The sequence below is a fragment of the Pituophis catenifer genome, unplaced genomic scaffold, assembly GCF_029215685.1.
Source record: "Pituophis catenifer annectens isolate HBS135680 unplaced genomic scaffold, rPitCat1.0.hap2 SCAF_4, whole genome shotgun sequence".
NCBI classification, from domain to species: Eukaryota; Metazoa; Chordata; class Lepidosauria; order Squamata; family Colubridae; genus Pituophis; species Pituophis catenifer.
The window spans coordinates 100,444,716-100,470,135 of NW_027256884.1; the positions used below are offsets into that span (position 1 = coordinate 100,444,716).

Below are 25,420 nucleotides of genomic sequence, written 5' to 3' on the forward strand. Positions count from 1 at the left end.
TATTTTAATAAATAAATATTTTTGTAAGATACGTCCAGCTAGCTATCTATTCCTCTATAGGAAACTGTTGCAGAGTATTATAAATAAATTTAGCTTGATTTTTTTATCCAGGCAAAATTAATACTGTCTAGAGTAACACTGTATGGAGTTACTTTCCCTTTAAGACATACATCCACATTTTCTCTAAACTAACTAAACCTGAAAAGACCTTATCAAAGGATATAAATTAGACACAGTGAAAGTACTTGCTGAGCTGTAAAGATTTCACTTAGTACTATGAAGAGGGGAAGAAAGGACAAAACCAGCAATTACAATGGTTAATACAAAGGATATCACTAAGGTCTCTCTAGCTCAGTTTCTAAGATTTTATAAACAGCCCATAAGTGAAGAACAAGCCTGGGCTATTTGCTTTCACTGTTGTTGTAAAATGAATCAGATATTAGCTCAGGGACTGGATTCTGTAGTACAGATGCAGATTTCCGATATTGATGAACTCTATATTCATTCTGACGGTAGTATATCTTTCCCTATCAAACATAACTATGGTAAGAAATTGAAATTAAAATTACTAAAATGGTGGTTTCTTTCCATTTACAAGTATGTGTTTCTACAATTTCTTATTTCCCTTAATATTTCAATGTATTATGAGTTACCCTAATTAAGATGTTAATTTTAAATGTACTTACCTGGAAACAATCACCTCACCATCTGTGGTTTGTGAGTAAATAATGGGAACTAGAATAAGTCATAGAATTTAAGATCATTGCAAATGTTTCTCTGTGACTACAGTTTATGAAAATTTAATGTAGTAGTATTTACTTTACATCATCTAAATTGATGGTGCTTTCCTTTCTAAAATAAAAATTCTAAAATCTAATTCTGTTGAATTGTTAATAGAACTAAAGAAAAATTAATGTATTTATAGTAGAGAAAAAATGCTTATTAGATATGAGCAACTCCTGTTAATTCAGATTTGAATATTTGACTTTAATGTAATTAATGTAATATAATGTAATGTAAAGTTGATAATGACAAGCTGTTGTTTGAAGGACACCACTGAGTAAACAGCAGGAGAGTTTAAAGTATTTTAAAAACCTGATTTTCATTTCTTCTCTTAAAATGATAGGTATCTGATAATTTTTTCCCTTTGAAAAATACCTCTAGAAGGCTTGAAGTTTTATATATTGTCTTAAATCAAAGGAACAAATTATACCGGTGATGTTATATAAAAACTTTAATAAAACACTGGAGTATGCACTATATATTGAAACATTGGAAGTCTATCATCACACTTAAAAGCTAGAAAAATGTGTATATTCTGATAATGTATTTATGCTGATTTATAGAAATAATGATTACAGAAATAGAAGTATAGTACACCTTCCCATAATAACTGGGGAATATGTGCCTATCCGATCTGATGGCCAAGTAAATTCAACATGTCTCTTCTGAGATCTATCTTTAAACCAGACTCTGTAAACATAAGGTAGTCCTCTATAAAATACATGACTACCTTCATCCAGTTACTTTTTAAAATATTATAATCCTATTTATCAGCCTACTTCAACCTAAGTTTTCCAGATGCATTAGCAATATGGCCATGAAGGGAGAAAGCAGCAGGTAAAGAAAGGATGCTATCTGTAGTCTAGAGGAAATGATGAATGTTGATGTTATAGTGTTTCCTCCCTCCCCCATATTCCATTTGACAAAAGAAAGGTTTTCCCATCTATCCACAGTGGAATATTTTCATTAACAACTAGGGTTATGATCCACAGAGTGCTGTTCAGCTGTCCTTATTTGACAAGTTTTTTTTAAAAAATAACCAGGAATCAATCTATTATCAATATCTTCCATGGTCACCCTGAACATGCAAATTAAATTTAAACTGAAATTGACAAAAACATTTGTTTCAGATGGTCACATAAATCAACAGCCAAGAGAGATTTTAGAAGATAAGGTAAGATTATGGTGCTTGACACAATTGATGGCATAGTCTTGACATTAGCAAAATAATGTAGTGATTTGGAAGTGACTATATTTAGGTTTGGCTGTTAGATAATTCATTTAACTTGGATGGGATTTCGTTCTTCTTGTAAACATGAATAAACATGTGGGATTTTCATAGACTTGTCTTCATTAGTGATGGCCCATGTAGCCTTTTGGCAAAAAAACCTAATAGAATAGCTAAAGCTGAGAATATTTCCACATCCATAATGTTTCCACTCCTCTACTTTTATAAAGTAGATGCCAATCATTGTTATGTTCATCATCCTCAAATCCAAGAAATATCATCTGATCAGCATCCTATCCATACTTACTACTGGTGAATAAACCACCACCACCCCACTTCATCCTATGCATCCTTTTGATCTTTTTCTCCCATCATTTTGATCATAAAACATTTTTCAGGAGCCATGGTGGCACAGTGGTTAGAATGCAATACAGCAGGCTAACTCTGCCCACTGCCAGGAGGTCGATCCTGATCAGTTCAAGGTTGACTCAGCCTTCTATCCTTCTGAGGTTGGTAAAATGAGGACCCAAATTTTGGGGGGCAAAATGCTGTTTCTGTAAACCACTTACACAGTGTGGTAAAACACTATGAAGTGGCATATAAGTCTAAGTGCTATTGCTATTTCATGTAGCATATAAGCATATTAGTTGGTAAAAGGAAAAATTGTCAAGCCATCATGTCATTATTCTGTTGCATTTCAACAAAAGATAATAGCAATAGCAATAGAAATAGCAATCTTGATTGATGCCATTTCCCAGCTCCTGGATTCAGTTTAGCGTCTTTCCCACTCTTCTAATAATGTATAATAGCACAAATATAGAACTGATTCTGAATTGTCATAAAGTGCTCATGAAGAGGTGCATAAGAGTTCAGCCAATGATTTCGTATATAGATTATCTCAAGACTGAATTATTGTAACAAGCTGTATGAGAGATTGCTCTTGAAATGATTTCAGAAGAGGCAGGTTACTCAAGGCGATTCTATGCTGTATATTGAATACTTGGGCTAGTGGCACTGTACCTGTTTCTTAATCCTTTCTGAATATCTTCAAGACATTACTGCTGTCTCATAGCTTGGAAGTAGGGATACAAAAAAAACTTCCTTCTAGTTTAACCAGTGGTGAAATTCAATTTTTTTTACTACCAGTTATGTGGGCATGGCTTGGTGGGCGTGGCAGGGGAAGGATACTACAAAATCCCCATTCCCTCCCCACTCCTGGGGGAAGGATACTGCAAAATCTCCATTCCCACCCCACTCTGGGGCCAGCCAGAAGTGATATTTGCCGGTTCTCCAAACTACTCAAAATTTCTGCTACCGGTTCTCCAGAATCTGTTAGAACCTGCTGAATTTCACTCCTGAGTTTAACCTTAATGTGTGGCTGATGATACTCTTTGGCAGTGGAGTAGATGGGGATCTCAGTGAAATAGTTTTCTCCCCCAGTTGATGTCAGGATTATCCCCACGCTCTAACCGTTTTCTAGTTTTAATATTGTCAGCTGCCTCAAGTTACTGTACTAGTTAATGTTTTATTACTTTTAGTTTTGTATTTGTTTTTATTTATAATTTTGTTTTAAAACTGTTTTTAAAATGCCTAGAGACAGATGAAAATAGTAGCTAATTTCTTCTAATATCAGTCACCCAGGCAGCCATTTGTGTATTGATTTTGACAAAACTCTCCTAGATTTTCAGAATTGACCGATCACTCAGTATTTCCTTTCTAGTTGACAGAATCATTAGGAAAATTGATCTACAAAGCTCTAGACTGGGGAATCGAGAGCCATATGGAGAGAGAGTTGAGTGAGTCCCTGGCAAAGCTAATAACATTTATGCTCAAACTGAACGCAGAGACCTCAAACACCGCAGTTGCTTTACAGGATGTAATCAAGGTCTTGTATGTTTCCCATAATTTATATCTTTAGCCATTTGTTCTAAATATCCTTTGGATGAGTAGAAAAAATAATGTTATACATTCAGTATAAAGTATGTTTAAGGAAGAACAGAGGTGGAATGAATCTATCTATATAGGAAAAATTTCTTCCTTCCCTTCCTTCTTCCTTTCTTTCTTCCTTATGCTAATCTCCTTTGAATGCATTTAGTTTAAAGTGCAACTTTAAGTTAATTGTTCATTTAATTTTAACAATTAGTTTAAATACTTTAATTAATAGGAAACTTTTAAATACAGTTACTATAGAAGTTCATAGGGACATGGTATTATTACAAGCTGTTCCCTGAGTAGAGAGAGACTCAGTGGACATGGAGCAGGATTTGCATGTCAGGTCTATAAATTCAGTAGTTTTTTCAGTAGTAGTTTAATGAATTTAATTGAATATGTGTCCAGAGCTAATAACTGTTTCTCCATTTTAGACCTGTGAGGATCACTTTCACAGACCATCCGAAGCTGCCAGTCATTATACAACCATCTGCCAAATGCTGTTCTCTGACTACATTGAGCTTCAGAAACTTACATTAACCATACAGAGTTGCAAAGAGGTATTTGGGGCAGTGGTGAAATGTAAAATTTGTTACTACCAGTTCTGTGGGCGTGGCTTGGTGGTGGGGGTAATGTGACTGGGTGGGCATGGCCAACTTTTTTTTTTTTCTTTTAAAACCATTTTTTCTACAACCTCTTTGGCCGAAGAGGTTGTAAAAAAAAATGCTTTTAAAAGCCTCTGGCGATTAGGCAACTCAGCTGGGATCATCAGAGGCTTTTAAAAGCATTTTTTCTACAACCTCTTTGACGATCCCAGCTGAGCTGCACGATCTTTAGAGGCTTTTCTTTTTTCTTTTATAAGCATTTTTTCGGCCGAAGAGGTTGTAGAAAAAATGCTTTTAAAAAAAAAAGCCTCTGATGAATGGGCGGCTCAGCTGGGTATGGGGGGGGGCAGGAATTTTTGCTACCGGTTCTCCGAACCACCCGTCGGCATCGCTACCGGATCGGGTGATCCAGTCCGAACTGGGAGTATTTCACCCCTGATTTGGGGGATGCGAGAACAGAGTAACTAAATCTTTCTTTGTCACTACTTCAGTATCTTCATCACATCATAATTTTTCTTTTGAAATTGGAGGGAAAATGTGCAGAAGGTTGGAAAGGCAATCAAAGGGTTTACGCTGAGCAAACAAAAAATTCTTTTAAATGTATTTCAGTATTTGGGAAGAATGGAGGTAGAAGACTGTTCTGCCACACAGAAGACAAACAATTGGGTAGGGATGGTCTACTTTGTTATTTTCAATATCAGTTTTCTTTTTTTTTTTATAGTCATTTTATTAAAAATTACAATTCAAAAGATAAAAATTAATACAAACTAAAAATGAATAAAAAATGCAGAAATGAAAAACAGAAAGAATAGAAAGAAAAAAGTATATAGTACAGAAAAGGAAGAAATATAAAAAGCAGTGACCCCCTTTGTCACTAGTATAAACAATTTTAGTAATTTATCACTTCATAAAATACAACAAATGATCTCTTTTTTTCATATCCCATCTGATATCTAAAAACAAATCCATAAAACAACATTGTTCAGCTCTGATCAGCAGCAAAAGTCCATTAAGAGATAGCAACACATATATTTTATCCTTGATCAAATAAAACAACTTTTTATTCCTTCCTTTTACTTTTAACAATCTTGATCTTTAGTCCCTTCAAATAATGTCCTAAAACTTAATTTCTTTTCATTTTTTCTTTGTTCCATCTCATAAAATTCTTCAAAGCTTTAATAAGTCTCTTTTGTAAATCCAATATAGGAAAATTATCCAGGTTCCTCTCTTGGTTTGTTATTTGTATATCCCATTTAACTGGTAAGACAAGGATTTCTTTATCTCCCAGAGCTCTAAACCCAGTGGAAACCACTGTCTTGTAGTTTTCTCACAAGGAGAAAGTGTATGGAGCACTTGTGGACAGTCTCAAGTCCTCTCCTTGTTCAGAGAGAATTACAAAGGGCCTATGAACTTGCCAGCTCTTCCTTCCAAGCCTTGTTCAATACTTGATGGATACAAGAAAAAAAAACTTCAACCCTGCACTTGCAGGAAAATGCTAAGAAGGAAAAAAAAAGATTGCATTATGAAACCCTAAGGTCATTGCTTGTTTCAGATTACAAATCCCTTCCCATTTTAGCATATTATATCAGTGGAAATTCTGAATATTATAAGCTGGTCTGTACAAGAACATTTTTTTAAAAAAATACGCACAACTTGTATTTTAGGAGTCATACAATATAATACACCTGCAGGCTAATATGAATCCTTCAGGCTGGGCTTCCCCATTTCAGGATGGTTTGTGGTAGGATGTATTTGATTATTTACAGAAAAGTATGAGACTGCAGAAGGTTATGGGGAAAACTCTGCACAGCATTCCTCCAGGAGAAGGTATCCTTTCACCCTACAGTATGGTGGTGGATGATATCAAAAACAAACGCTACAGCCTCCATGCAGTAAGTATTGGGTCATATCAGATTTAGCTTTTATTGTGTATATGTGAGACATATACAGTATATGTGTAAGAGTGGTGAAATTCAATTTTTTTTTACTACCGGTTCTGTGGGTGTGGCTTGGTGGGCGTGGTGTGGCTTGGTGGGCGTGGCTTGGTGGGCGTGGCAGGGGAAGGATACTGCAAAATCTCCATTCCTTCCCCACTCCTGGGGGAAGGATATTGCAAAATCTCCATTCCCACCCCACTCTGGGGCCAGCCAGAGGTGGTATTTGCCAGTTCTCCAAACTATTCAAAATTTCCGCTACCGTTTCTCCGAACTGCTCAAAATTTTCACTACCGGTTCTCCAGAACCTGTCAGAACCTGCTGGATTTCACCCCTGATGTGAGACTCTCTCATTTGTGAGACATCTTCTATCAATGTGATGAGGGCTGAAGAGGCCCCAGGCAGGTTGATCCATGGGACCACTACCCCATGTGCCAAGTCTTCCCTCTTCAATTTTACTAGCTTCTTTGGCTGACTATGTTCTCTCTGTCTGCACTTTCCTGTCATGCCAGAGAGTGGTTTTCTTTCCTTTTTTTTGTGTGTGGTGCTGGGCTTGACAATCTTTTGGGCTGCAAGGCCCTAGATTCCTGCCATCTTTCATTTATAACTTATTGTGTTTGCTAGGTATCAGTATGGAAATTGAAGGAGAAGACCTGTCGAAAATTCAGCCTGCATGAGCAGCTTATGATGGAAGTGAAAAATCCACCTAAACTTCGACCTATCTTTGAACAGAAAGGTAGCAACAATGATAAGGGTATGTTCAAGACATTCTTGATCATGTAGATGTCTTGGAATTTTTGGTTTTTTGTGTACAATTTTTGTGTACTGGTTAGAGCTTCAGGAATTTTCAGCAGACTGAAGCTGTTGAACTTTGTTTCCAGTCAGTGGAGACTGGAAATGAAGTCAGTGGCTGGAAATGAAGCCAACTTAAAAAATCTCTTTCTTTGGTTTAGCCATAGTTATGTCCCATCCATAACACATTTATGATTATTCTGATTGATGGATACTTCTTTTCCCACCATCCTGAAAAATAACACCATTTCAATATTTTTCTTCTCACTTGGGCTAAAAGGGTAGAAAGGGGCAGTGTTCCAATCTTTTTCACCTGTTCCTTTGTTTTTTCATTTTTTTTAAATCCCTCCTCTGTTAATAAACTTATTTTTAAGATCTATGTTGTAATTGTTACACCAATAAATGTGTAAAAAAAATACATCCATCATTTTGCTTTTTCATCAATGAACTTTTCTTTTATAATCAAAATTAGGGGTAGAAATCCCAGCATATCCTATGCATATTCAATGGAACATTTCTATTTTTTCTCTCTATCTTTCTACTCTTGGTTAAGAACTTTGTTTTCATTATAGCTAGCATATGCAAATATTGTTGATGAAGGTTCCAATATAATGATCTGGTATAAAACAAGGGTGATACTTACCAGATCCTCAGATATATAGTCTATATAAACAAATGCCTTAAAAATGGAATCATAATTTAAAAGAAGCATGTAGAACTTTGAATCCAATGCCCTGTTCAATTCAAAAATCCAAAATAAAATATTTCCAGTAAATGACTGTACAACCTCTGTTGAAAAACGTACAGTGAAAAGAAATTCACTACTTCCTTTGGTAACTGGTACCATGTTCAAATTCCTTTCCTATGCTCAACCAGAATGTATGCTTAAATTGATATACTTTAGGGCCTTAATTCTATGTCCTGGACTCTGGGACAATAGAGACTTGATCATGGTTATCTTCTGCGTAACACTCCTTCAGGAATTTTTGATGCTATTACCAAGCCATGCTTCTGTTTCCTTATACTTGCACATTTTATTTATTTTTCTTAGGAACTTTGCCTATATCTCTGCTGAATTTCACCCTGTTACTTTCAGTTCACTTATATAGCCTATCTAACCTATGTAGATTATTTTTAATTTTGTTTTTAGCTTCTAGAATATTAACTGTCCTATCCATTATTTTAATCTTTGGAAATCAAATGCAAACCTTTATTATCTCTACTTCTCTAAGTCATTAAAACTACAATTATGGAGAGAAGTCATGGAGTTCAAGCATATATTTTTTTTTTCAAATTAAGTGATACAACAATAAAATTACAATATTCTCATACGACTCAAGTGTCAGTTGTTGGCTAGTAATGAGAATAGCTTTCTTGCAGTAGAGATATAGTTTAACTACCGGTATCTCTAGTTGGTTAGTTAAAAAGCCAATTAGCATATACCTGAAAAAAATTATATCCATTTGATAGAATTAAGTTCCAAAATGCAAATAATAGTTTATATTTATACAGTTCTCCCAAATCAAGTATGTAACCTTGTTAGAACAAAATAAAATAATAAAATATTAATAAAGGATTTTTTTTAAAAAAATGGTTAATCCATATGGAATCCTGGAAGAAACATAAGAGGATCTTAAATAACAGAAATGAAATGAAATATTTGAACCAGACATATTGTACATCATTATGTCATATATTCCCTGCTGTAGTGAAAACTAACTGTAAGTATTTTATCATCTCTGAAGAAAGTAAAAATAGTTTAAAATTTCTATTTACATTTTTGATTCTGTATTGTTGTTTTTTGTACAGGAGATATTCAGAAGTTCGTCTTGGATTCTCCACATAATAGTATAATCTCTGAACAAAACATCAGCATTAACCTCTCAAAAGCTAAAAAAACACGGTCGAGCTGCATTCACTCAGATTTGGAACTAAAAATAAAACTTAGAGAGTTATGTGAGGATGGCAGGGGATCAGAAACCAAGGCAAGAACAAACAAATGATGCTTATCTATTCTTTTTCAACACACATTCATTTATCCAAATCTTCATATTGAAAGGGTAGAGAAACTTCCAGTGGTTTGGGGAATTATTGCTGCTACTGCTCCTCTTTTTTTGGATTTGGCTCTGAAGCCACACAAAACCCTACAATGCATTGTGCCTTCCCTATGTGCACATAATTAAAGATGTGCAAGCCTTGGAATTTAAATCTAAATAGAGGGTATTAACATACCATTACCTTAGCAGTTATTCATTTAGTATATTATAAAATAGAGAGCCAATATAGTCTAGTGGTTATGGCCAGGAACCAAAAGACTGTGAGCCTTAGCCATGAAAGCCAGTTGGGTGTCTTTGGGCCAGTCATCCTCTCAGCTCAGTCCACCTCACAGGGTTGTTGTGGTAAAATAAGAGAAGGAAGAAGTATTAGAGGAACCATGGTGGCGCAGTGGTTAGAATGCAGTATTGCATTCTAACTCTGCCGACTGTCAAGAGTTAGATCCTGACTGGGTCAAGGTTAACTCAACCTTCCATGCTTCAGAGGTCGGTATAATGACCCAAATTGGAGGCACTATGTTGACTCTATAAGCCTCTTAGAGAGTGCTGTAAAGTATTGTGAAGCAGTATATAAATCTAAGTGCTTTTGCGATTGCTAAGTGCTATTGCTATTAGGTATGTTTGCTGTCTTGATTTATAAAAAATAATAAAGGCAGGAGATAAATAAATACATAAAATTTCCTCTATTTAGGAATAAATATGAAAGTTATGTAACTTCCTGAGTTTATAATAATATGGCTGTAGCTGGTCCTCAGTGGTGTGCTTGAATTTCTTATTTTTTAAGCTATTCACATCAAACTAAAAACTCTTCACTAAGTTTATCTCTAAATAATTTTATTACAAATTTAGCATAAATTTCTGAATGTCTTCATTTGATTTATAGTTGTCACCTACTTACAATCGGACATGTTCAAGATGGTCATTACCAAGCATTGCAGATTTAATGGGAACAAGATATTTAGAAATAAAAGATTCCTGCCAAAGAGAAACAAGCAATCTTCCTTCAAGGGCTGAGGTAATTTTCTAATAAGAGGATTGGTTGGTTACAGGGGTGGTATTCACTTACCTTCACTACCGGTTCGCAAATGTTAGCGCACGCACCACCTGCACATATGCGCAGGGCCTTCTGCTCATGAGCAAAGCATCAAAAACGGGACATGATTATGTCCAGGCGGGTGGGCGGAGCCTCCCGCAGCTGCTACTACTGGTTCACCCGAGCCGGATAGAATCGGCTGAATACCACCACTGGTTAGTTGGTTGGTTGGTTGCTTTGTTTTTAATCCTCCTGCCAATAGATCAGGTTGAACAATGTGTAGATCATAGGCTGTCTCCACCTCTCCTTTTTGTAGAATCCTGAAGCTTCTTTCCTATAATTGCTTACCATCTACTCCCCCCCCAATAACAAATAAATACGTTTAATGCAGTGGTGGGTTGCTACCGGTTCGCACCGGATTGGGCGAACTGGTAGCGGTGGTGGCGAGAGGCTCTGCCCACCCACCCATACACTTCTGAGCATGTGCAGAAGCGTTGCATGTGAGCGCGCGCCCACGAGCAAACCAATAGCGACAGGTTTTGAAATCCATCCTTGGTTTAATGTGCCCCATTTTATTTTTTAAAAAAACCACCCACCGTCTCAGAAGAGAGGAAAATGAGATTAAAAGTTCCATTCCCCTTATTATCCTATTTCATTTTTATGAATTCCTATTAGTGTTTTTATATCGCATACAGGTTTTTCACTCAGATTAAGCATACAAAATAATGTAAATATCCTGGTGGAAACATTTTGAAGAAGGCAATTAGTCTAGCATAGGATTTTTTGTTGTTTTTGGTCTTTTTCTCATTTTACATTTGTGTGCAGAGAACGCTTCCATAATGCAAAGCCTATTCTCAGTCTTTTCAGTGGTTGGAAGGGATGGTTTATGAAGCTATAAGATTACTGCAGAAACTGTAGCCCACATTTTAATCTCCAGACATTCTTCATTCTTTGTGCGAGTGTTATTACTTGCATTGATTTTTATCATATTATAAAAAGAAATTGGACCATTTGTCACAACTTTCCATCTACAGCTTTGTCTCCTTTGTCACAACCAATTCTTTATATGGCCTTATGTGTGTCATCTCTGCAGCAGGTAAGTAAACAGCACCTTTTTATAATTTATATACTTCTTATAATTTATAATTAAATTACTGTGTAAGAGAAAAGCACTCCTTTTTACCTATAATTTGTGTGGTTAAGTTTTTTGGGGGGAAAGTCAAATGTCTATATTATCCTGGGTACTAGCTTTTACATCAGGGGTGGGTTCTACTCACCTTTACTACTGGTTTGCAGGGGCGCTGCGCGTGTGCACATGCACAGAAGCGTTTTGGTGACATTGGGGTCAGTGGGCGGGGCCTCCTGAAAGTTTTACTACCGGTTCTATAGGTTCTATAGTTCTATATAGCAACCCACCACTGTTTTACATGTATTTCTTCTCATGTCTTTCATTATTATCTATTAGGGCTGCTAAATGCTTTGGATTTGAGGGATTTGAATGTGTAGTGGTGCCAAAGCAACCTCTGCTTCCTACTCATTAAAGTAGCTATGTCATTTTCCAGGATTGCATGGCTGCTGAGAAGAAGCTTCCAGTCTTGGCAAATGAGTTATAAGCAGGTGCTGTGTTCATGTTCACTTACATTCTACCACTCCTGTATCTGAAACAGGATGCAGCTCTATCATTTATTGGGGCTATGCAAAGCATTTAAAAAGAACTGGGGAAAACTTTAAAACACTTGCACTTAAAACATATGACAGTTTTAATCTTTCAAGAAAGAGTGTCTCCCCTGCAATAATACATTTTAAGAAGCACCCTTTCAAATTCTTTGTGCCGCCCTACTATGTACTGATACGTTTAATTGCTTTGCTGTTTTAAATATTCAATTTTCTAATTCACCTAGATTTATTTATTTATTTAGCATATGGCATATTATACATGGACTCGCAATATATATTAACATTTCATCTAGATTATTAAAACACACTAAAATATAAATGTTCAAAATATATAGGTTCAAATACCAATGTCTAGGTCTAGGCCATTTAACCATTGAAACACAGCATCATTTATATTAAAAAATCAGATACTGGACTGGTATAAGCCCTCAATTTACAGCCGGTCATGATATGTTCTACAGTTTGACATTGGACCTCGCAGTCACACTGAGGGAGGATCCCAGCAGACACCATGTGAGATGCAAATCTTATTCAGGATTCCCTATTGCTGACGTGATAGTTCAAAGCCTGGCAGCTTTTTTGTGGGGTCTTTTATGTCTTCCTATATCTGGGTGTTCAGCATTGGCTGCAATTGGGAATCAATGTTAAAGTTGTTGGGCAGAAGTTGTGCAAGTACCAGTGGGGGCTTCCTGGATTTGAGTCTTCTGACTGATAAATGAGGAAGATCGGCATACAAATGTAGGAGTGAGTTGTTCATAGTTCACTTAGAAAACTCTACTAGAAGGATTAAAAAAATGTTAAACAGAGTTCATATTCTGTGAATTGATTTAGGATTGTCAGCCTGCCAGCAACACAGAATTAGTGGTGAAGCATATTACTTCTTCTCTTAGACAGTCTTCTAAATATGCAGTTCAGGAAGTCTCTCTGAAATGGAATTTCAGGATGAGGGAAATAAAGCAAACTTCCATTAATGAAATGGAAAATAACAAAGGCAACTTTAAGATGTGTGATCATCCAAAAGTTCAACCAATGATGTTTCCATCCCATGTCTGAGCCTGAAACCTAACTAGAAGAGGTCCAGATAATTTGCCTTATTCAGAATCCTCTGGAGCTGCAATGTGGCCAACTTCTCAGTGATCATCCCTAAAAAGGAAGATGAGAGATTGCACTAAAATTATCCAGAGCAGTAGGGTCCAGTTTCTTGAGGAGGGAGTGTAGCATCACCTCTTTAAATGGTACTGGGAACACTTCCTCAAGAATGAATTAATTGTCACTAGGACCCACTCACATGTCATCTCTCAGTTGAATTTGACCATCGTCATGCATGCAGTCCCACAAAAGTGGAATCTGTCCACTTCCTCGGGTCCCACAAAATCAAATCATTCCCAAATAGCTCGATAAGAACGTTCTCCAAGGATTTCCAATGGATCTGCCCCATGTTTGGTCTTCGTCTGAGAATGGATCTGAGCAATTTTATCTCCCAGGTTTGTTGAAAATGCCTCAGCACGGCCCTGAAGATAAAACTCTTAGAGTCCCTTTACCAAAAAAGGTATTGGGTAGCCCTAAACAAGACTGCCAGGCAGTACTCTGAATATGCAATAACAGCAGAGAAATATTTACCATGCCTGTGCTTTTATTTCCCAAGGGGGAGTATTTGGAGCGCATCAAAGTACAGGTAGTCCTTGACTTACAACAGTTCATTTAGTGACCATTTAGTGACCACAACAACACTGAAAAAAGTGACTTATGACCATTTTTCACACATGACCTTTATAGCATTCCCATGATCATGACCAGACCATTTGTCTAAAGTGGTGTAGGGTTTCCTGCCTAAGCAGGGGGTTGGACTAGAAGACCTCCAAGGTCCCTTCCAACTCTGTTATTCTATAAAAAATGTGACCAGAATTCAGATGCTTGACAACTGGTTCATACTTATGACTGATGCTGTGTCCCAAGGTCATGTGATCATCTTAGGCAACCTTGTGACAAGCAAAATCAATGGGGAAGCCAGGTGCACTTAACAACCATGTTACTAACTTCTCAGCTGCAGTGATTCACTTAAGAACTGTTGCAAGAATAGTCGTAAAACGGAGCAAAACTCACTTAGCAAATGTCTCACTTAACAACAGAAATTTTGGGCTCAATTGTGGTCGTACATCGAGGACTATCTGTACACTCCCAGCCTCGATCTGCCACTCTAAAGTAACCAAGACTTTAGAAAAGAAAAGTCTTGGCTATTTTTCCCAAAACAGCATGGTTACCTTCTGTTATGAAATCTGAAGCAATTCTTCAACTGAGCAGGGATTGGATTCTGTGCTCTAAATCTGGACATCAGTGCCCTTCAACTGGCTGGGAGATTCTGGGAGTTGACATTCATACATTTTAAAGTTGTCAAGTATGAAAAACACTGCCTAAATGGTGTTTTCCAAACCTGTTCTATTATTGTATTTCCCAGAAAATTTGACACTCTCTTCCAGTTGTTTCAAAGCCAAAAAAATAATTGTTTACCACTGCAATAGCAAATACTATTTTTGTTGTTTGGTTTCCCTCAAAATAAGCCAAGATTTTCATTCCTGAGCACATGTTGATTAAATTCAGACTTAATTGCAGTAAAGCATTTCATAAAAGACTTTGCAGTTGTGGCATTTGGGATCTTTACTTTGTGGGAAAGCCTGCAATTGATCATGCAGGCATAAGGAAAAAATAACAAGCCAATTTCTCAGTCCTGAAACTTATTTTGTACCTTATGTTTGTGGTTTATTTTGTAACTCCTTTGTTATTTCTTTCCTTTTATTCAATTCCTTTTTTATTTTAATTTTTGTTCAATTCCTTTATTATTTTTCTTTATATTCAATTCTCTTGTTATTTCATTTTATTCGATTGCTATTGATATAATTCAGGTATTACCTTTTAATTTTAGTGTCATCTGCAAAGATTGCTGCATCAAAGTAAGTTATTTTCTTTATTTTCTTTTTCAATGATTCTCTTTGTTTGATTGACCAAAAATAGAATAGAATAGAATAGAATAGAATAGAATAGAATAGAATAGAATAGAATAGAATAGAATAGAATAGAATAGAATTCTTTATTGGCCAAGTGTGATTGGACAGACAAGGAATTTGTCTTGGTGCATATGATAGTCATAGGGAACAAATAAGCAATCAAATCATATTAGGAAACAGTCAATATAAATCGTAAGGATACCAGCAGCAAGGTTACAGTCATACAGTCATAAGTGGGAGGAGATGGGTGATACGGGCGATGAGAAGATTAATAGTAATGCAGACTTAATAACTAGTTTGATAGTGTTGAGGGAATTATTTGTTTAGCAGAGTGATGGCGTTCGGGAAAAAACTGTTCTTATGTCTAGTTGTTCTGGTGTGCAGTGCTCTATAATGTCATTTTGAGGGTAGGAGTTGAAACAGTTTATGTCCAGGATACGAGGGGTCTGTAAATATTTTCACAGCCCTTTTTTTGACTCGTGCAATATACAGGTCCTCAATGGAAGGCAGGTTGGTAGTAATTGTTTTTTCTGCAGTTCTAATTATCCTCTGAAGTCTGTGTCTGTCTTGTCGGGTTGCAGAACCAAACCAGACAGTTATAGAGGTGCAGATGACAGACTCAATAATTCCTCTGTAGAACTGTATCAGCAGCTCCTTGGGCAGTTTGAGCTTTCTGAGTTGGCGCAGAAAGAACATTCTTTGTTGTGCTTTTTTGATGAGGTTTTTGATGTTAAATGTCCATTTCAGGTCTTGAGATATCGTAGAACCTAGAAATTTAAGGTCTCTACTGTTGATACTGTGTTGTCTAAGAGGTGGTAAGTATGGGAGGGTTTCTCCTAAAGTCCACCACCATTTCTACGGTTTTGAGTATGTTCAGTTCCAGATTGTTCTGGTCATACCACGAGGCTAGTTGTTCAACCTCCTGTCTGTATGCGGAATCATCATTGTCTTAAATGAGACCGATCACTGTTGTGTCATCTATGAACTTCAGTAGTTTAACAGATGGATCGTTTGAGATGCAGTCATTGGTATATAGAGAGAAGAGAAGTGAGAGAGCACACAGCCTTGTGGGGGCCCTGTGCTAATTATACAGGTATCTGATGTGATTCTGCTTAGCTTCACCTGCTGCTTCCTGTCTGGTAGGAAGCTTATGATCCACTTACAAGTGTGTTCAGGTACCGCTAGCTGGTTTAGCTTCCTTAGAAGAATGTCTGGAATGATGGTGTTGGATGCTGAACTAAAATCTACAAGAGGACCCTTGCGTAGGTCTTTGGAGATTCAAGATATTGTAGGATGTAGTGCAGAGCCATATTAACAGCATCATCTGTTGATCTATTTGCTCGGTATGCAAACTGCATGGGGTCTAATAACGGATCCGTGATGGTTTTCAAGTGGGACAGCACTAGCCTTTCAAAGGTTTTCATAACTACAGATGTTAGAGCAACTAAGACATTGTGTAAATTTAACCCATATTATAAAGTTTTGTTTAGGAGCCATTAAGCAATTAATGTATAAAACATTTATCAAATTGCTTGATGGTACTTCGTATCTGATTGATGTTGCATTGTCCTATTTAATAACACGCAGCTTCATTTTTTATTTAATACTAGCTGGACCTGGCCACACGTTGCTGTGGCTCAGTCTGGTGCTTCCAGTGGGCTAAAAGAGCAAGGCTGAAGTTCCAAACTCTCCACGAACATTTGGTGGGCATGGCCAACTCAATGTCACTCACTTTCATCAGTCACATGACAACCCCCGAGTCACGCCTAGCCAGCTGCTGATTAGGGCAGAGAACCGGTTGCTAAAAAACAATGGGAACCACAAAATCCTCCCTCTCTGTCTCCCCCTCTCTCTTTGTATCTGTCTATGTCTCTCTCTCTCTCCGTCTGTATCTCTCTATGTCTCTCTCTCTCCCCCCGTATCTCTCTATGTGTCTCTCTCTCCCCCTCTCTCTGTATCTCTATATCTCTCTCTCCCCTCTCTCTGTATCTCTCTCTGTCTTTCTCTCTCCCCCCTCTGTATCTATGTCTCTCTCTCTCCGCCTCTGTATCTCTCTATGTCTCTCTCCCCCCCTCTCTGTATCTCTGTGTCTCTCTCTCTCCCCCCTCTCTGTATCTCTCTCTGTCTCTCTCTCTCCCACCCTCTCTCTATATATCTCTGTATGTGTCTATCTCCCCACCCCCCGTCTCTCTGTATTTCTCTATGTCTCTCTCTCCCTCTCTCTCTATCTCTATCTCTGGCCCGGCCTCTTCTGCATCGCCCGCCATCGCCCTTAGCTTTTCAGGCCAGGGCTTCGCAGCTCTCCGCACCACAGGAGAAACTCGGGGGCTCCCTCCGTCCTCCCTACACAGATGTTCTCTGGGGGCTCAACAGGGAGACACATAGCAGGGAAGGGAAGGGAAGGGAGGGAGGGGGTGCGGCGGGGGTTCAAGGCTGGTTTGGGGCTTCCTGCCCGAAGGAAGAAAGCGAGGAGCCACGCACACCCCACTGGACCCCTGCTGTGCAGTTCTCCTCCCCTGCCTGCCAAGGGCAGGGGAATGATTAAATCCCCCACTCTTCCAGGTGAAACAAAGGAGGGCCAGCCATCCTCCCTCCTGGCTGTTTCCGCCCCCCGAAGCCTCCCCAGAGCCCCTTTTCTGCCAGAGGCCGAAATTTTCGTGTAGGCTCCGTGAACTGCCAGAGCGTCCACCTGGGAATCAAAGGCGGTGCTGGTCAAAGGCGACCCAGAGGGGGGAGGCTCCAGTTGCCTCCATCTCCCGCTCACCGACCGGATTCGCATAGCCCCAGTTAGCAACTGGTCTTTCTGACCTCAGGGCCCGTGGTAGCATTGGGCCAGGCGTGATTTGGGCCAGGCGAGGGACAGAGGGTTCCTGCTTGGCTGACCCAAGCAGCCTCATTGCCAGGTGTTCTTTGGAGGGAGCCCCGAGAGCAGCTGGCGAGGGGGATGAGCAGCAGCGGCGGGCGAGGCTTGTTCGTGGGGTGGGCGGGGGGGGAGGTTGGAGCCAGCCCTAGAAGCGCCGGCTGCGAGGGCTTCCCGGTGGGAAGCCGGCTGCCTACCTGCCGAGCCTGGTGGCAGGATATGGCCCTCAGCCGTCTCTGCCTTACAAATGCGCAGTTTCTTGGAAGCAATATGGAGAGTCTAAATATAAGGAGCAGAAATCTGTTGAGTGTAATCAGGGCTGGGAGGCTGCCATGTTGGTTTTACGTCCAGCAGATGGCACTGTTTTTCAATGTTTTTCAATGTTTTCCAATGTTTTTCATGTTTTTACCTGTCACAGATGTGACATGTATATAATATAGGTATATATAAACATGCCTGTAGTCGAATGCAACGTTGTGTCAAAATTTGAAAGCAATTGGTGAAGAACTTTCGGAGATGTGCAGTTATGTACAAATGGACATTTACATTTTTATTTATATAGATTAATAGTGAACATCCTTTTCATTTATTATATTAACTGATTTAAAGGATTCGATCGATGGGTTAATTATCCCGGTATTTTTCTCTAGATGTCTATGCCAGTCAGACCTTGTGCACGCCTTCCGCTTAACGTCTTTAAAGCAATACAACTGGACAAGGAAGATGATCAAGGCCTGCACAACCAAAAAGCTGCACAGCTTGAAGTAGAACAGTGGGATTCATCAAGGTGAGAGTTTGCCATGAAGATGAAACTACATTAATAATACATTCTCTTCTCTAGCTCTATCTTGCCAACTCTCAAATACTAGTCCATAATAGACTTGATGGATGCTCTATGATGCTTCTATGCTGAGAAAATGACTTCCACATTCCATGATTCATAAATCAGAAAATTATGGTATTGATTCATTTTTTTATCTCTATAGATGAATATATTATTTATTATCTATTTATCTATTAATTTATAATAGAAAATAAACTACTGTGCCAGCCTCCCTGTTACATAGCAACCTTTCTACCTGACTTGGTGGAGGCCATCTCAGGGTTCCCAGTGGAGTTCCCCAGGTTCATTGTCCTGGAGAACCTCTATCTGTCATCCCTTCACACTTGACCTTGACCTTCACACTTGAAATTGCGTTCTGCGCAGAACCTTATAAAAGAATCACAGAGATCAGATGTGAAGTATGCATCTATGTGTCTCTTTGTGACAGATATTCTATTGGTAGCATGAAAAAGTACTATTGTGAATACTTAAAAGATCCAGTGGAATATTTAAAATATGACTTTATATCATATCATATAAAGCCTGTGTTTGTTGAATAAGACATAATGGCCTGGCTTACACATCATGCTATGCTATAAACTATGGCCATAAAGGATCTCCGAAAGTGTCCAGAGACTCTCCAAAAGTTGGCATCAAATAGTAATTTTAATGAGGTAGGAAAAATTAGTAACTTCCAACTATTTCATCTGCCTTCAGGAAATTACTAATTTTAATTTACTATTTAAATTTAAATGTGATGTTTGTTAAATAACATCTATTTTTATCCTGACGCTATAATTTATTTGTTTTGCTTCTACTTTTTTTGCATGTCCTAAAAAATTGAAAGTTTTGTGCCCTACCATAAACCCTACATTAGAGCTACAGTTGCCGAGTTCCCAAGTTGTGCTGAGTCTAAGCCAAACAAGCTTATTATAACTTAGTGTGATATGTGAAGACAGTAGCTTTTAGTTCCTATCATGTTGCAAATTAAACTACAAAGTAGAAAATTCACTCACACATTTCTTCAAAAAACATTTTTTTAACACCCTTACTAGGTGTTCAAAACATATAAAGATATGAAAAAGGCATATTTGAAAATAATCTGAATTCTTCTCATGACTTCCAGAGTACCTCTTGTGTTTGAACCCCATTGCTTAACACCACCCTTTGCCTGCCGCATAAAAAGTATGATGGATTGGCCTTCCATGGACATCTGTATCAAATGTGAGCAATACCTTCTGGAGATGCTGTCCCATCATTCTCCCTGTAGAAAAAGACGCCTGTCATGGACTGAATTGGAATAATGGTTTTTACTGCTGTGCAAAATTGGACAAATGTAAACCAGTGATCTTACAGACTGAAATGAATTGATCCTTGTTATTTTTTTATTTTTTCTCTTCTCACCCAACGGGACGAATTCTATTAACCTGATCTGAAAAACTATACTTATTAAAGAAAAAATGAAAAAATCATATACATCTTTTTACATGCAATCAATAAATACTTTCAAAACCCATGCTTTAAGTCTTTTTGTCACAATTTAAATCTATATATTTAATGTTAAACCTACATGGTTGCAACTATACACTTAAAATAAGGGACTGTCATCAAGGAAGGATATAGATGGTTATAGTGTAGTTAAATGTACAGTGTCTCTTTGCCTTTCCTCATTTGCTTGGATAAGAGCATCCAAAATTAAGGCGAACTTGTTTTATCAGACTGTATTAACTGATTGACTTTAAATATGTTACTGTTAAGTTGCTCTGATGGACTGCAATATGGATTTTAAGAAATTGTGTATTGCCTCAAAGTACGAACATTACATGTTACATGATAAATTAGTACATGTTATCAGTGTTCTATGCAATGTTTTCTAATTTATTTGTAATTAGGGTTAGCAAAGGGGGAAGGAAGGCTGAAACAGATTCAGCAGATATCTTTGGGGCACAGGCTCCAGTCTTCCTTTTGAGAAAAAATTCTTAGACAACCTAAGCAGACTGAGTTTGGTGATTAGACATGGGGGAAAATATCTTGCTTAATTTATTCCTCTGACAGGTTGAGAATCACCTCTTGAAGATTTAACCATGGTGTGCTGAAGAGAACAAATTAAAATTATTTAACATGCCATGAGGGGCCTTTTGATACAGTTTCACGAACCTGTTTTCAGAAATGCTTGATGTGAAGTCTCCACAAGAGGGCAACAAATCCTGAAATTTTCATTTCTGCTATTTAGGGCCTTGTGATCTCTTTTAAGAGTTCAGCATCTAACATATTAATCTAGACCTGTTGGTCAAACAGCTGCTAGAATTTTTTGGCAGGCAGCAAATTAGAAGACAATAAAGTTGATTCATTTGTGCCCATCAAAGTAGACGTTTAAAATAGGCGTTTGATATTTGTTTCAAAAGGAATGTAGTTTTGAAATTATCAATAACTATTGTATATGGCATATATCGAATTAAAATATACTGAACAATATGCAGTCTTTTGAACTACTTTTGAGATTAAATCACACGATACATTTCTACACAAGTCTTATATCAAAGGAAAAGGAAAAGGTTTACCAAGAAAAGCATTTAATAAAATTATGTTACTATACTTCACTCAATATTTTTGTTTCCAAAGAACATGTGGAGTTATTCTTTGATTAATAATCTGCCTGCTGTTAGTGCATAGGGCATTCCACATGTCTATGAACACAGCATGCTTTGGCTTGATCTGTATTAATGAAAATATTTGTTTAATAACTGCTTCAATCCAAAGGACCTCTCACAGCACACAGTAAAAAATAATCCATAAAAACAAGTAAGCAAAAGAGAACACGAACCTATAACAGTAACGTCTGATACAAAACCAAAATAAATGTTCAAACAAAGTAATGTCTAAACACCAGTGGAAACACCATTTCAAAATTTTTTACTACCGGTTCTGTGGGTGTGGCTTGGTGGGTGTGGCAGGGGAAGGATACTATAAAATCTCCATTCCCACCCCACTCTAGAGGAAGGTTACTGCAAAATCCTCATTTCCTCCCGAACAGCTGGAATGTGGGAGGCAGAGAATAGATGGGGGCGGGGCTAGTCAGAGGTGGTATTTACCGGTTCTCCAAACTACTCAAAATTTCCACTACCAGTTCTCTAGAACTGGTCAGAACCCGCTGAAACCCACCTCTGCCACACACTATCTACTTTGCAGGGATGGGACATTTTCAACAGGCCCTTTCTAGATGACTAGAAAAACAGAATCTGTTAAGTCCTCAGACTTATGGCTGGTCCTCAGACATATGACGCAGCGCTCCCATTGGCTAAGACACGCCAAGAGCCGGCGGGAGAATTCCAGCCACCTTATTGGTTGGGAGGTTTGACAGCTACTGTATAAATAGCTGTCAAACGCCTGAGTTGCTGTTCTAGTTCTGAAGCTGTTCTGTTAGCTGTTAGCAATAAACCTCTGTTCTGTTTACACCTGTCTTGCCTCAGTTATTGCCCACCATCGCTCTACAGAGCACTGGCGACGAGGATGGGATTACGGGCGTGAGGTGACAGGTAGCTAAGTCACTACGAGCTGAAGCTGGCCATGTTAGCCAAGGGCCATCTGAATCACTTGCAACAATATGTTGCCCAAACAGCTTCGCTGAGAACTAGAACCCTGTCCTTGTCAGGATGGCACCTCCAACTTTCGCTCCCTTCAACCCGCTGACTGAGACCTGGGACTCATACGAAGCCCGCTTTGAATGCTTCCTTGAGGCAAACAACTACACAGGCCTGACCAGCAGCCGAAAAAGGGCTCACTTTTTGAACTCATGCGGCCCCAAAATGTTTACCACAGCGATGGCTTTGATGGCCCCTGTTCCTGTCCAGTCAGTTCCCTGGGAGGTTTTGAGGGAGAAGCTAAAGAATCACTATGCGCCAACTCCCTCACGCATCACTCGCAGATTCAACTTCAGGCAGATTCTCCAAGGTGAAGGGGAATCTATCAACCAATACATAGCTACCCTCAGAGCTGCAGCTTTGAACTGTGAGTTTAAAGACTTGGAGGATTCCCTATTAGAGCAATTTGTATGCGGGGTTAAAGACATTCTAGTAAGGCATAGACTTATAAAAATGGGTGCTTCATAATGCCTTGAAGATAATAAGCAGCAATTTGAATTGGGCCAGGAAGCCTACTAAGGTAGCACCTTTAATATAGATGGAAATGTACATTAGAAGCATCTTGCCAGCAGTCTCACAACAGCATTTGGTATCAGCTGCAGCATTTGGATTATCTCCAAAGGCAACACAGCCAGAAAACTTTGCTAGTCCAAATGAATGGTAAGCAGGATATGAATTACTGGCACCCTGAATCTGAAGCAAAGCTTTTCAGTCTTTATGAAACTTCTTCAGTGACAAAGCTCAGCTGCATAGTAGGGCTGTGTAAAGCACTGGAAATGCGCATTCAGCCAAGCACATTGGTGTAAACAAAATGCAACACCTTGGAACCTTAAAGGATCTGAACCATGCAAAATTCCCTCCCCCTTTTCTACTCACATCTGCTTAGCATGATAGGTGTAAGTGGAAGGGTTACTTTAGTTTAAATAGATATAATGTGTTTCTCTTGAAGGAGACTATTTTCATTGCAGAAGTCACTCTGTGTTTCCTATTTAGCATTCCTTTTAGAATGGTAAAACTCCCAAATGAGTTTATTTTATTATTTCTGTTCTGTTCTGAGAACAATGTATGAGAACTGAGGCGAGGCTAGGTAATTAGAACTTTTATTAAACAACAGCAGCTAACAACAGACCCGCTCGGTGCTGAGGACCTTGGAGAGCAGGCAACTTCTGAGGCACTGACAGCTCTTATATATGCAGAGCTGTCAGCGGCTGGGCCAATCAGGAAGTGCCCATTTCCCGCCGGCTGGTAGCCATCGATTGGGCCAATCGGCTGCTCTGTCCTTGTCACGTGTGCGGCATCCGGATGCAACAATTTCCATTGGATTACTTTTTAAATAAAGGACTGAAAAGTAGGACACTTCTATACAGTCAACAAATTATATTTTCTCTGTAGAAAAACACTCTTGCAGTATTGGAATACAATAATTTCCCCCTATCTAGGACTATGTTTTTTGGGAATTCTTGGGAGTTTTTGGGAGATATAAAATGGGTAGTAGAGGTAGTCTTCAATAGTTCATTTAGTGACCATTCAAAGTTACAACGGCATCAAAAAAAGTAACTTATGACCACACTTATGGCCATTGTTGCAAAATTCAGACGCTTGGCAATTGACTCATATTTATGATGGTTGCAGTGTCCTGGGGTCATGTGATCCCTTTTTGCAACCTTCTGACAAGCAAAATCAACGGGGAAGCCATTTTCATTTAACAACAGTTTGACTAATTTAAAAACTACAGTGATTCACTTAGCAATTGTGGCAAGAAAGATCATAAAAGGGGGCAAACTCAATATGTTTCACTTAGCAACAGAAATTTTGGGCTAAATTGTGGTTGTAAATTGAGGATTACTCATATTATATAGGGATTCCTAGAACAAGAAGGCATGGTGCTTCTCCAAGCTGTAGAAAAAATGGAGTACATATGCACATGTTTGCTGTGTAAATGGATTGGCAAACATTCTTAAAATTCATGATTACTTGGAAGAATCATTCTATATCTATTTTCATATAGTTGGTGGCAAGATTTTTTTTTTCTTAATCTTTTAAATATTTTAAATGGGTTTGTTATTGTTCTTAAATTATGGGGCCAAATTTATATTTATTCTTTTAATACTATTTTAATGTTTGTAATTTATGTTTTTATTTGGCTGTACACCGCCCTGAGTCCTCAGGGAGAAGGGCGGTATATAAATTGGAAAATAAATAAATAAATAAATAAATAAATAAATAAATAAATAAATAAATAAATAAATGATTGTTGATTTTGTTTTTTTAAAAAATACTCCAATAGCTTTTTCAAATGGAGAACATGATACAGAACATATAGAAGGAAGCAATACATTCCATAAGCTCACTATGGCATGCAATTGCATTTTCTTTTTATTTCTTGGTTGCTGCATTTTATTTATCAGCCCTTAAATATTAGTGGCATGGGGAAATAAATGGGTTAAATCTATTTTATTATTAAGTTGTATGTGTTCCACAACTGTTCCTTTTAGGTTCTGTGTAATTTCAAAATGCTAAAAACTACTGTATGCAAAGTAGCATGAAGTCAGAAAGAAAAAATTTCCAATTATCAGTGTCACACCTTTTTGTTACAGAAATTTCTATTCCATTGCTTTTCTAGAAATATCAATAGCACAAAGCTTTGCAAAATAACTCTGAGAAACACATTCTAGCTTGATTTCAGTACTGCTCATAACTACTTAGCTCATAAGCTCTCACACTGAGCTCTTTTGTTGTCTGGAGTTTTTATGAGACCGTATCTGTCAAACTAATCTATGGAGATAAATCAAGCCCACAGTTAAAGGCACTGTAAAGACTTTACTCGCTTTACCATTTATTGTGACTAGTTTATAAAGAAAGTGGGATGATATGGAATGGAAAGTAGGGATGGCAAAAGCATTGTCTTCCTTAAAATAGGGAATTTTTTTTTTAGTACACAATAATAGTAGTTTCAGGCTAGCATATCAAACAGTGAAGTGAACTACGATACTGTTTTGAATGCAAATGCTTTTAAGGGCACAGCCAGATGGCAACATTAATGTACAGTCCTTCAGTCC

The 25,420-nt window shown here is 38.0% G+C and overlaps 1 protein-coding gene across 1 annotated transcript; it reads left to right on the forward strand.

The window, feature by feature from the left end:
• The first annotated feature begins 313 nt into the window (after positions 1-313).
• Positions 314-20,070, forward strand: LOC139317228 (protein spire homolog 1-like). The gene is made up of 13 exons (XM_070944230.1): positions 314-545; positions 1,914-1,957; positions 3,732-3,896; positions 4,375-4,500; positions 5,155-5,211; positions 6,312-6,437; positions 7,104-7,233; positions 9,081-9,256; positions 10,209-10,340; positions 11,393-11,454; positions 14,956-14,983; positions 18,548-18,684; positions 19,847-20,070. Exons 1-13 carry the CDS (start codon positions 314-316, stop codon positions 20,022-20,024), a joined length of 1,593 nt encoding a protein of 530 aa, XP_070800331.1. The 3' UTR covers positions 20,025-20,070.
• The last annotated feature ends 5,350 nt before the right edge of the window (positions 20,071-25,420 follow it).